Genomic DNA, 12636 nt, shown 5'->3' with positions numbered 1-12636 from the left:
AACATGTCTGACTTCTACCTGCTGAGCACACAACACAGAGAAGGAGCGACTGTCTGACCGACACGTTAACCATATGTAATGGTATATTTCTCAGCACTGTAAAAAAACAAACAAAAAAAACAGGAAATGAGGAACTGACTGTTAGTACAAATCTAATGCAAAGTAAGATTTTGTATTTGGGAAGTCAGCGTTAAACTGATTTATGCTGAAGTCGAAGTCATGTTTCTTCTTACATCTGATATGAAAACAGCACTCAGGATCTAATATTGCTTGTTAGCATCCATCATGTACTTTACTATCTTTTTGTGGTGGCAGCATGCTGTATTGTCCCTCAAAGCTAGCTTGGCTACGAGCAGGTGGATCTGTAGTTTCTGTCATTTCTGTGACATTGTCTCATTGAAAAGATGTTTGCTCATAATCTTGGGACGTTTGCTGCAGATAGCTACAGACTAATGTTCTTGTCAAGCTGCCTTTGACTTGGCACAAATCTTTGGAAAATAAACTTCTGTATTAGAGAATGTTGTCTCTTTTGTTCCCAAGTCTTAAAAAGGCACAAGTAGCAGGTTAATGAGCAAATTACACAGCGATTCATCATTAGTTATTACCTGTTTATATCTGAATAATGTATTTCTATTCATTCACACTCTTGCTCATTAGCTGGGCATTCATCAGGGAAATCTTTTCATCAACAGGAAGTCAAAACACACGTGTGGCTTAAAGGTGCTGCAGCGCATGTCAATAATCACCTCTGATTCAACACAGTGTAAACTCTTGCTGGGATCAGACACGCAACTCATATCCAGACCTGTCAGATCATGCGGTGTGATGAGCCAGAATCATGAATGATGCTTGAGCGATTTAATTCTCAGGAGCAATAGTTTTAGCAACGCTGTGACTCAGTCCAACTTTTCCAGAAAGCAGCACCTGATAAAACTCTGGTTAATAATTAAACATCACTTTGCTCTTCAAACATGAAGTGTCTGTGGAAACTAAAAAGGAGCCTCAGGACAATGCCATGTGAGAGGAATAATGAAGCACACACAGCAATGAGTACGTGGAAGATTAAGATAAGTCACTTAAATTCATCATCATTTTGACTTCACCTTCACGATAGCAAAGAGCCGTCATCTTTTAACAGTTTGCTCTTGTAAATTAACAGTTTGAGACAGTTGTGCTTCCTCCATAATGAGACGTGTTAACATGTTCACTCATTATCAAGTTTACAAGAATTCAAACACCTCGTCACTCAGCTTCATATGGAACAAACTTCAACAAACAAACTTGGATGTACTCTGAGGTAATGCTAACACCAGCATGCTAACATGCTGTAAGAAGTTCATGTATTGTCAGGAGTCATCTGGGAATCACGAATAGCTGTCCACAACTTTTTGCCAGTCCATTCAATTTATGATTTGATGTGTCACTGGGATAGGTGGTGGCTACATCCACCACCACCTCCATCTATCTATCCATCCATCCATCCATCCATCCATCTTTCAGGTTACCCCATAGAAGAAACCCATCAGCTTGTATGAACAGTCTTGGTCAAGGGCCAGACCAAAGATCAAACAATAAATCCAGAGCTTTGCCTTCCAACTCAGCTCCCTCTTCACCACAAAGATCCAATACAACGTCAGTTAGCTAAGTGTAGTGGTAGTGGTAGTCCAACAGAGACTGGCTGACTGCACAGCTAACCACCCACTGTAAAGTTACGATAAATCAATTTTCACTCCCTTTGTTTTGCATTGTATGGTTGGACACATTCCTTTCATGTGGTCCGTTTAGCTCAGTTGCACTAGGCCGGATGAAACAGCCTAATGAATCTGAGAACCTCTCACAGCATCAGATAAGCCTCCAATTAGGAATCCCCAGTCAGTTTGTGATGACGTACAAATCTGGTGTATATTGGCTTAAAAATCATCCAGTGTGTCTGAGCCTGCCTGGTACAAACACATTTCTAGGCAGAGGTAATGTGGCTACAGTATTTCAGTGGGATCTATTTATTCATACGGAGGAAACATGAGGTGAGGTATCATTTCCAACTCAGAGACTAATCCGATTCTTTACATGGTAAAAACAATACATTCACAATAATTGTTTTGTAACTGTTTGTACGATCAGCATATGTAGGAAACGGGTTCATGTACAGTTCACACCAGCCAATCCAGACAGTGGTGTTGCATGTTTGACTCACATTGAGCTGCAGGTTTTCTGTCCATTGTCCGATCACCCGGTAGCCTGGTCCGGTGATGTTGCTCCACTGGTACTGAAACAGGTCATAGCGTCCAGGAGCGTCGCCGTTACGGTTGAATGTCACAGAGGTACCCGCACTTCCTGTGGATGATAAACAATCAGTCGGTAAGTGAAGTAGTCAAACAATCAATCAATCAATCAGTTAGGCTAACTGGTCTGATTTTCTGCAGACCGAGCTAACTGGGTGGTGGAGGTTAACAGGTGGTGGAGCTAATTCACTGCCATTAAACCACAGAAAAAGATGAGGTCACCAAAAGAGCTGCAGCTAAAGGTCAAACGATGGAAAACCACATGGAAAACATGATGGAAACCTGACATTTCTGTTTGTTTCATGTGCTAATGTGAGAAAGGTTAAGGTCTCCTCATCATCGCTCCACACACATCTCTGCATGCTTCATATACACCAGGGGTAACTGAATATTTGACAGTTGACTTCACAAGATGAAGACTGTTTCACTTTTTATCTACACAACAAACACAAACAGGCTGTGAAACATGGTTTACCATCCACCCATCCATTAGTTATACAGCTTATCCATGTCCAGGTGGGGCTGGAGCAGTTTATCACAGGGCTGACATACAGTATAGAGACAAAGAACATCATGTTCTCATAGTCTCACTTACAGGCAAATTGCACATTTGCCCCCTAAAGTCCGGATTATTTGCCTAATGTGAGTGCAAGTGTACCGCACTTGAGTACGGACTTAAAGTACGGACTAAAGGGTGTACTTAGTGTGAGTGTGCCATTAGAGGAACCAGTTAACGTAGTGTACACGTCTTAAGACTGCGGGAAGAAGCCAGAAAACCTTCAGGGAACCCACACAGAGACAGGGAGAACATGCAAACTCTACCCAGAAAGGCCAAGGCTTGAAAATTGAACCAAGAACCTTCTTGCTGAGATTCAACAGTGCTAACCACTGCAATTTAAGATTTTTTTTACTATGTTTTTATATGTTATTCTGAAAAATGACCAATAACATTTTAAATTCAAATTTCTTAATGGTTAACTTGAAAAATAAATGCATAAAATAAGGAAAGGTCCAAACATAAAGAGAAGAGGTAGCCAGGGGTGTGAATTAGTTGCGAGATTGATTTGAAAAAATAAATTAAGTTTTCTCTAGTCTTCTGCTGGTCAATAGCGTCACAGAATGTGAAGTTCTGTGTGTAATAATAATTGGCTGTTTCTTGCTAAAATGCACTTTGGTAGTTGTAGTTGACATCTTGTATTTACTTATTTTCAAAAGGAACAACTTTTTTCAAATTTTGTCCTATTGATTGAAGCAGAGAGAGAGCTGTTGCCTGAAACTGTGAGACTTTGCTAAAAATGAAAGAAAAAACATGTGATTTTCTCTTAGACTGTTTTACAGCATCCTCTCTCTCACACGACCCGCCCACCCGGGTGCTCTTCTCTGTTCTTATCCCTCCATTCCTCTCTTCTCTGTGATGCTGAGGGCCCCCTTATAGACATTGTTTATTTACTTTGGCTCATCCACTGTGGTGGGGGACAGGTGTCTCTTTCAAGTCTGTATTCAATTGAAATTGGAGCATTGAAATGGAGGGAGACAGATAGGGAAAAATAAAAAAAATATGGTGAAAGGAGAAGGAGCAGAAGAGGAGCTAACAGACGGACGAGAGGGGACAGATTGTGTTGGTCTTCGTCACCTCAGTTTAAACTACAAAGAGAAGAGAACAGACAGATATCCTCAGGTTAGAAAGAACTGTTTTGGTAGAAAGCTCGACTGGTTCTTGCAGGTTCTTCATTTATTTTTCCCCTTTTCTCTTGAAGTTTGAGACCTCCTCAGTGGCTACAGACTGCAGCCGCTTTTTCGCTTTTTGCTCTTATTTAATATTTAGTTATTTATTTAGTTTAGTTTCCATTTACCATCGAAACATCATCACATCACATTACATTTGTGCTGTGAAAAGCTTCTGTCTTCCTCTAACACACATCTTTATTTATAACATTTAAAGTAACACAGAGCTGCACAGACTGTCAGGTTCACTGTATAATGATACAGTACATGCTCAGAAGCAGCCATAAATGAAACGTATTTGCGTGTGTGTACGTGTGAGTTTTTATTCATCTAAGCAACAGTTAAGTGTATCAGAGCATGCATGCATGTGTTAGCGTGGCTCCATGCTTGCGTGTTTGGTGGGATGACTGTGTTACGCTCAGCCGAATGAGAAGCCTCTGCATTAATGTCGGCAAACTGCCACCTCACATAACACAGGGCTGTGGTCTTTGTGTGTGGGCCCAGAGTTCAGCCTGGTCTGATCCTGCTCAGCCAGTAAACTGTCCTAACATCTGTTGCCATCATGCTTTGTTTTCATTTTATCTTTATTTCTATTTTTTTTTTTCATTTCAGCAAGTGTGATAACATGTTTTTGTGCAAATTTTCAGTTTGCACAAAACCAACGAGTGAGAAAGACGCTGGATGATCCTGCTGATATGCTGACCGCAGCATATAAGAATCATTTTGTCAAACATACGATGATATCTGCATTTTTCCAAGAAGGTTCAAAAATAGAAAAAATGTGAACAATAACAAAGGAAAAAAAAAAAAAAAACTTTAACAGTAACAGCAAGCTTGAAGAAAACAAACCAGCAAACCTACTTTACAAGTCCTCCATCTCAAACAACCAAGTTTATTGTTTTTTTTTCAATACTCTAATTGGCACCAGCCGACCAAACCTCAGTTGTCATGGTAACAATACTTAATACTGAGACCCTACGGACATTGGTGTATCATCTTTGTTACTACTTGGTTTGGATTAGGAAGACAGGTAAACATTGGACAAGCTTGTTGTCATGGTTTCAATTTTCACAGCTAGTTTCCCATGAGAATTGAACACTGCTGTCCTGTGTCATATCTCTGCTTTGTTGACTTTACCGTTTACCACAACTTCCTTCTAACATGGACTGTGTTGCCCGTGATACTACATGACCTCTACCTTTTCTCTTATCATTATCACCATGGACACTAGATGTCACCTAACAACAAAAATAACTATGTGTCATAATGAGCTGCTGCAGAGATGAGCTTTGGGCTCATACATCCCTCTACATATGTGGACACTGTGTGCTACCAAGAAGGAGATTATTTAACGTTTTGTATAGTAATTGTGCATCACATTTTTGTGTTTAACCTGTTTGGAAGTGTTTTCTTAAGTTGCATTAAGATTGGGCTGAGCTCTCAGGGCCATTGTATTTTAACAACTTGTCATCTGTAAAATCAAAACAAACAAACAACCCCCCCACAATTCACAGAGGTTGTAGATGCAGCATCCTGATCCGAGACTGATACGTAATTCTCATCTTCACTTTGCAGTTTCTCTCAAAGCCGAAGCAGCAAAGCAGCAGAGCAGCACGACAAGAAACTTAACCAAAGGGCTTCATCCGGTCCTCTGAGGAAAAGCTGCTAATATTCAAATCCTCAAATCTGATCCAGGATTGGAAAATTTAAAGCAATTATCTCCCAAGAAGTGGAGCACTTATCTGGATTAACAGGTATGAATTTAAGAAGAAAATAAAATGCAAATTGATCCATATCAGCTCTTACATCTCTGATGAAGATGAAGATGGTGGTCTGTACAGTATGTAGAATTTATAAGTGCTTTTCAGAGTGAAGATATACAGGACACTTGCTTGCAACCAGTGACGGACTGGCCATAGGGCAATATGGGCAAATGCCACAATGGCTGTGTAATGATGCGGCCATGTGAAGATGCAGCCAAAAAAAAAGTTGGTAGGGACCAGCTGGGACCAGCTAACTCTGAAAGACTGAAGACACAATAATGCATGAGATCAGGAGCAGTGTATAGCTGAAGTCCTTGGTATACGTAGCTCACCTGGTAGGGCAGCTCCCTCAAAAACTTTGTTCCAGTCTGGGTTGTAAGTTTGATACAATATATATATACGTCAAAAATGCTGCCAGGCCTCTTTTTGGTGCCAGTCCATCACTGGTTGCAACTTATGCAAAAAGCAACAGAACAGGATGAGGCTGTACATACAGGCAAAGGTGGCACAGATCTTCAAAATGTGAAGTTTAGGCAAAAAAAAAAAAAAACAGAAGCAGAAAAATATTGGCTTTCGTAAAGCTTTTAAGCTGTTCATTGGTTCTCCTCTGGTCTGGGCTGTCCAGATAATTTCTATAAACCTTTGAAAAAGTGACTGAAGTTTTCATGTTATTCATATTTTCTCATTTTATGTCAGAATTGAATCCAGAATATTCAGTGAAACAACAGCAGAGGCTCGCAAATGGAAAAAAAAGAAAAAAGAATGTACTTTTAAAAAAAGTATTTTATGTATAAGAATTTGTGGCTTATGATAAAAGTTATTATTTCTTCTTCATGTGTCTGGGTCCTCTGCACAAACTGTTGGTTCAGTTTATTATGGTTTCAATAAAAGTCCTAAGTGCTTTCAAATCACCGGTCTTAGTTTTTGGCCCGACGACTGGGTTCACAAACGAATAGATTTTCAATTTGAACGATGTTTTCACCAGCAGAGATTTTAAAGCGCTAAAAGCTGATGACAGTCTATCTGGTCTCTGTTTGGAGTCGAGTGGCTCAATTAGTCATTCCTCCCATGACCAGACAACTGCTTCAGATCAATACTTGGGTTAATAGCTACCAAAGGCAACACAGACCAACCTCTTGATATAAAATGGATTTTGTTTCTCAGTCGATATTTGGCTCATGTTTGTTTCAATAGCGAAGCCAGAAAAAACAATGGATAGGAATGTTCTTTCTCTGGAAGAAAATGGAGAGATTGTGTAAGGTAAATCCCTTTTTTTTTGTGTGTCGCTCTTTTTATGGATTTTTTTCTTAATCGGTCTGAAATACCTTTCATATCAGAAATATTATATTATTATCTTTTTCTTAAAAGACAAAGGCATGAAATATTCAGGATTTAAATGGACTGCCGCTAACTCTGCTGAAAGCACAGAAATGCTGGGGGGTTGATTCCTTTCACCTCCCTCTCTCTCTCTCTCTCTCTCTCTCTCTCTGTGTCTCTTTAATGGGAGTTATTAAGACTCTAATATACGATGACTGAGCAGTTCAACTGCCACATTCATTTTAAATTAGCACATTGCAGGCTTTGCTAATTACCTGATAAAGAATCTCTCTGGAGGGACAGATTTCTCATGTGGGCTCCATCTTGTGCATTAAAAACTATGAAACTGTGTGATTGTGAATACCACAGGTAAAAATGCAAATGGATCATTATTAACATGGAGTCATGTAATATTTACACAAGCAGCTAAATAGTCACTCTAGTGAGTGTTAAAGACATTGCACGTTTCTCATTGAAGACACATTATCGCTCAGGTGAAGAGAATTTAATTAAAAGTTGCTCATGTGTACATGCACATTTATGTTTGTGCATGTATAATTTATGCTTAGATATTTTACTGGACTTTTCCCCTGTTTTCCTAATTTGGTTGTTGCCACTTCACTTGAAAGTTCTTCTGTGTTTATCTTTTATTATTATGTGTTGTATTTACTTGTATTTACTTCACATAAATTCCCACGTCAGTGAACCAATCAGAGGACAGGTTGTTCTGAGCTTCTCTTCTGATTGGCTGACTGTGTTCTGAGTGATTTAATAAAAATAGAGCTGATTTTTGGTAGAGGTCCCCAGAGTTTGCTTTGTTGTGACATCACACAGTTACAGCTGGATTTAAGGTTCAGTTTCTGAATATACAGTAGTGCATTTATCTGTGGACTTCATAGACTTGATTTATAATTTAAAATGAACTTGATCATTCTGAGGTTTGTTCTCTGCCTCGCTGGGACTAAAATGGACCGCTGATATGAGTTTGGTCTGTGTGTTCAGTGTAAAGTCTGAGACCTGTTGAACTTATGAACAGTCAGTTGCTTACAGTTGTTTGTGTTCACCTTATGAATCAAGGTGCAGTGTTTCCTCTCTTTTAGCTCCACAGTTAGTCTCCACCAGCACCTAAGCAAAACATATTTAGCTGCTAAATGCTGCACTAAGTACACCAGCTGCTCTCTGACTGTGGACAGTGGCTTCTTAACAGCTGTTTCTCCATAAACATCTGAAAATGGCACTATGAGAGCGGTGACTGTGAACCAGAACAGTGAATTGTCACTGCATTAGAGAGAAACTGATTAATCTATGCCCTTCATCAGCCTGAAATGGTGACCACCAGGGGTATTCATTAAAAACACACTCACACACATGCACACACACTTTACCCCTTCAGTCCCCCTGAGCTCAAGGCTGCCAGAGTAAAGACAATAATATCACGCTGCGGAATACTATTATAATAACACTGCATTTCATTTGCATTTTGGCAGCAGAATGAAATGTCTTCCAAGGCCAAATGCTCCGCTCACGAAGTCGCTCCGTCTTCCATTATTGGACGTTGAAAAAAGGAGTAGGATGATGAAATTCCTCAGGCAGTTTATGTTCCTAAACAATGAACTGGATGGAAAGTAAATTTCAGAAAGCCAGAGAATTTAACACCTGGCACAGTTGGGCCTTGACTTCAGTGAGAGCAGTCATTTTGTTCAGTAGGGCAATAAAAGTCTTAATTATTGCTCCTTTAAGACCAGGACTATACATCACCTCACCTTATAACACCTGTTCCCTTTGTGCTCCAGAAATTGTCTCCTCGTTCTCCAGCATAGCAGAACATCCTCATGGATTAAGACTCAAGTTATAGATCTCAAAGTGGAAACTAAACAACTCCCACGTCAAATGTTTCTGCAATCTTTTGGCGTTATTCTCATGACTCGCCACGAAACCGAAAGTAAAGAAACGCTGGTCGGCTCGACCAGCATTTCTGCCACCACTATACAAAATAACGATAGAGACAAAATGATATATTTATCGAAAATGGGCCCATTAACAAGTGTGGGTAGCGTAGATTCATCCACATTAACGTGAGACTTTTTTTATAACCAAATAGAAACTCCTCGTTGTCCCTTTAAGAGCAGAAAGAGCAAAACACTTTATTTAAAAGTATTTTGTCTGGCTTTTATACCTTTATTTTAGAGGATAGCTGGAAAGAGAGAGACACGCAGGTGGAATCGAACCTGGGGTAACTCCAGTGAGGACTATAACCTCTGTTTTTTTGGGTGCCTGCTCTACCCAGTGAGCTCTATGACGAACCATGACTGTCATATGTACCACTCCCCCAACAACAACAACAACAGCAATCATGGAGGAGAACATGGCCGGATACCAAATGATGTCACCAACTGATGTTACAGTACCATGATTTGAACACAACATCAGGTCTCCAACAGAAGCTGCAGGACGTAAGTCAACAAACTGGTCTCAATGACTTTCTAATGTAATGTTAAGCAACTTCCTAGCTGTGAGCCAACAGCCTCTTGTTGGAGGAGGGAAGTAGAGATGAAGATAGAAAAATGTCAAGGACAAAGATTTGAACAACCCACACCAAACAAAAAACCACTGAACTGTTTTCTATTCTTTTCTCTTTTTTTGATGTTCTGAAGTGTAGACTTCAAAGAAGAAAAAAAAGAATCCAGAACCGTGAACCGTCCGTCTGATCAGGGCCTTAAAAAACCTGCACCTTCCTACATCAGTGACTTTTTGTTTTATGTTTGAACAAGAACTCTCAGATCTTATAGTGCCTCTCTCCTTTTTTTTGAAAATGTTATTGTTCCCATAAGGAATCTGCTGACCGTGCTCTGTTGTTCTTCTCCAGGATCGTAACCCAACAAGCACTCTTGTTATCAGACTAACCTTTTTAATAAGGCTTCTAATTTGGGGGTAATTTAATTTTGTTACATCCATATCTTTTAAATCTATTTCATTATTTTCTGTTGGTATTATGCTTTTAAACAATACAAATACTCAAATCTCAAAGCTCTATGGCTCTTGTGGCCAGAAAGTAATTAAACTGTGTATAGGTAGTGCATATTTTACTATCAGATCAATTTGTTTTGTCCATTTTACAGAATGGATAAATTAACTCTGTCTCTAGTGTCCCATACCAGTATGTGCATGTAGTTTTATTTCTCTACAGTCTACTGCATCTGAAGGGAAGTGTATTGCAGCTCAGAGCATCTCACATGATTTAAATTAGTTAATTTCCATACAGGCCCATTGCTTCAAGTATAATTGCGACCTAAATTCAGTTTAATCCTTTTTTTTTCTCTTTTTTTTTGAGGAAACAATAAGCAGCTATATTATTTGGCAACACCAGATAACAACATTATCAGTCTGAGGCTAAATTGACCTGATAGGTTGACCAGTTTGATTTGATGCTTCAGCCCAAGGGGTGTCCAAACGTTTCATGCCTGGGGCCTCATGGCGAAAGTAGAATTAGAAAATATTTTAAAGGATTTTTAAGCATTACTGGATCCAGACACTAACAACCACAACTCAAAGCTGGTTGCAAAAATTTTAATTAGTACAGAATTTCTAAAGTTACGTACAGGAAAAAACTGAAGCTCAGACCAAAACACCACACCATGAAAGCCAAACGTTTGACCTTCGACCACAGGAATACCAATCAGATCATCCTTGTGTCCAAATAAACGTTGCATCATTTTAGGACAGAGGCTTATTTTTGGAAGTGTCTGCTGTTTTAACAAGTGTATGCCCTCCTGTCTACAGATCTTCAGAGACAGTCTTTGAGAGCAGGTTTGTGTCTCGCTCACAAGCAAACAGGTCAGATTATATCTTTTTCTGGAAATGAGATATCATCACAAAAGCTGAAATGTCACAACAAATGAATGAAGACCTGAGCCCATACTGTACCTGGCAGTGTTGTGGCCAATGTGTCCAGGTACAGTAGCCACTTCAACTAAAAACACAAACTCTGCCAACCACTCACATTTGCTCTGTTCAATACAGCTGCGTCCTCTTTCAGCGCTGTCACAGTCCACATCTGTGTAGTGCATTATGTCCCTCTATAGCATCCATTTATCTGGGACACCGTCTAAACACAAACTTTAGGCCAAAGGACTGAAGCATAAAGACAAGGACGACAGGACGTGTTTAGTTTGACGTTCGCTGGCCGTGTTGCTGTTTCAGAGGCGTCCGTTTAGCTTGTTATTTGAAAAACCCTCCATATATTCCTCTTAAAACCACGGCTGATTTTTAGTGTTATATAACGCAACAGCAGCACCATGAGAGTAAACAGTAGCCTAATATGTGGTTCAAAAACACAGACACAACCATATACGGCCTTGTTTTGTCTTCACTCTGTGCTGGGACCTGAAATAGCTCCTGAGCCCTGACCTGTACGGTCTGCTCTCCAGTCTACATTAAGGTGTTTTGATTTTTTTGATGTAATTACATCACAGCAGAGAGGACAGATACAAACCTTTATAAAACAGCTCAATACAAAGCATGATGAGGAGCAAGGTTATGATGGAAAACATAAAAACCTCACAACCATGATACAGAGGCAATTTCATGAGGCAATTTAAACAGTTTTATGCATTTTCATAAACGGGAGTCTTTTTATGATCATAGTTAGTTTGCTACTTTGGGTCCAGTTCGATTTCCTTCCACCTGACGCTGCTTCTGTCTCAGAGATTCACTTTTGTAGTTTGGCCTTAGAGCAGACAACACAGCACATACAGTATAGTAGCAGTTCATTTTATCACCTGCAGAAGGACGGCACCATCAGTCCACTCACCGTTGAAGCTGACGCTGCGGATGTACTTGAGCAGTTTCTTCCCTCCTGCCAGGTCCATCTCTGGGCAGATGCCGGAGTTTTCTGGGCACAGGTCCCTCTGCATGTTGTGAAGGGCATGGGCCATGGCGTACACTGCATCGATCACAAACTGGACCTTTCCCTCCTGCTCGTACTTGGAATCGATGCTGATCCGTTCCTGACCTGAGAGAGATGCGGAGAAGGAGATTACAGTGACTGAGGTGAACCTGATCAGGATTACAAATATGTTTTCATGATTTTGGATTTTTCCTTCTTTTCACCTTGTGTAGAGTATTGATTTTTTTTTTTATGGAGACTTAAGAGTTCTTATTCCCCTCTGAAATGGGTACACGTGTTGATTTATGGGAAGATATTTGTTGTTTTGAAGAACTGTTTTGTTTTAAGTCTCCTCTCGCAGGCTTCTCGCAAAGAGCTGACTGAAGAGCAGACTTTATTAAAATACTCAGAGAATCAAGTTTGGATGGTGGGTCCAGGTGGGTGAGATATGGGACATTGGTGAGAGTGGTGACTGTTTTGTTACGACATCACAAAGTCACATCAGTCCTGACAGCTGATTTTAAGATCTTAATAAAGGCTGTGTGAATTTCTCAGTGAACTGCGGACCTTGGTACTTTCACAGTATTAATATGGAGCCTAGACTTTCATAATCACACTACACATGGACATCTACTTTTAGACAATATGGGACCTTTAAAATAGA

At 39.9% G+C, this 12636-nt stretch overlaps 1 protein-coding gene across 2 annotated transcripts in view; it reads right to left on the bottom strand.

The window, feature by feature from the left end:
* The window catches only part of grm7 (glutamate metabotropic receptor 7), a 304574-nt gene that overhangs the window by 62850 nt on the left and 229088 nt on the right, over positions 1–12636 (bottom strand). For both annotated transcript variants that reach the window (XM_085776778.1, XM_085776777.1), the window contains exons 6-7: positions 11898–12098; positions 2195–2334 (exon numbers count right to left, since the gene is read on the bottom strand). In XM_085776778.1, coding sequence (XP_085632904.1) covers positions 2195–2334; positions 11898–12098 — 341 coding nt within the window. The remainder of the gene's footprint in view (positions 1–2194; positions 2335–11897; positions 12099–12636) is intronic.

The sequence above is a fragment of the Trachurus japonicus genome, chromosome 5 (genome assembly GCF_045865225.1).
Source record: "Trachurus japonicus isolate A0001 chromosome 5, Traja_1.0".
Taxonomy (NCBI): Eukaryota; Metazoa; Chordata; class Actinopteri; order Carangiformes; family Carangidae; genus Trachurus; species Trachurus japonicus.
This window is presented reverse-complemented; position numbering and strand designations above follow the sequence as displayed.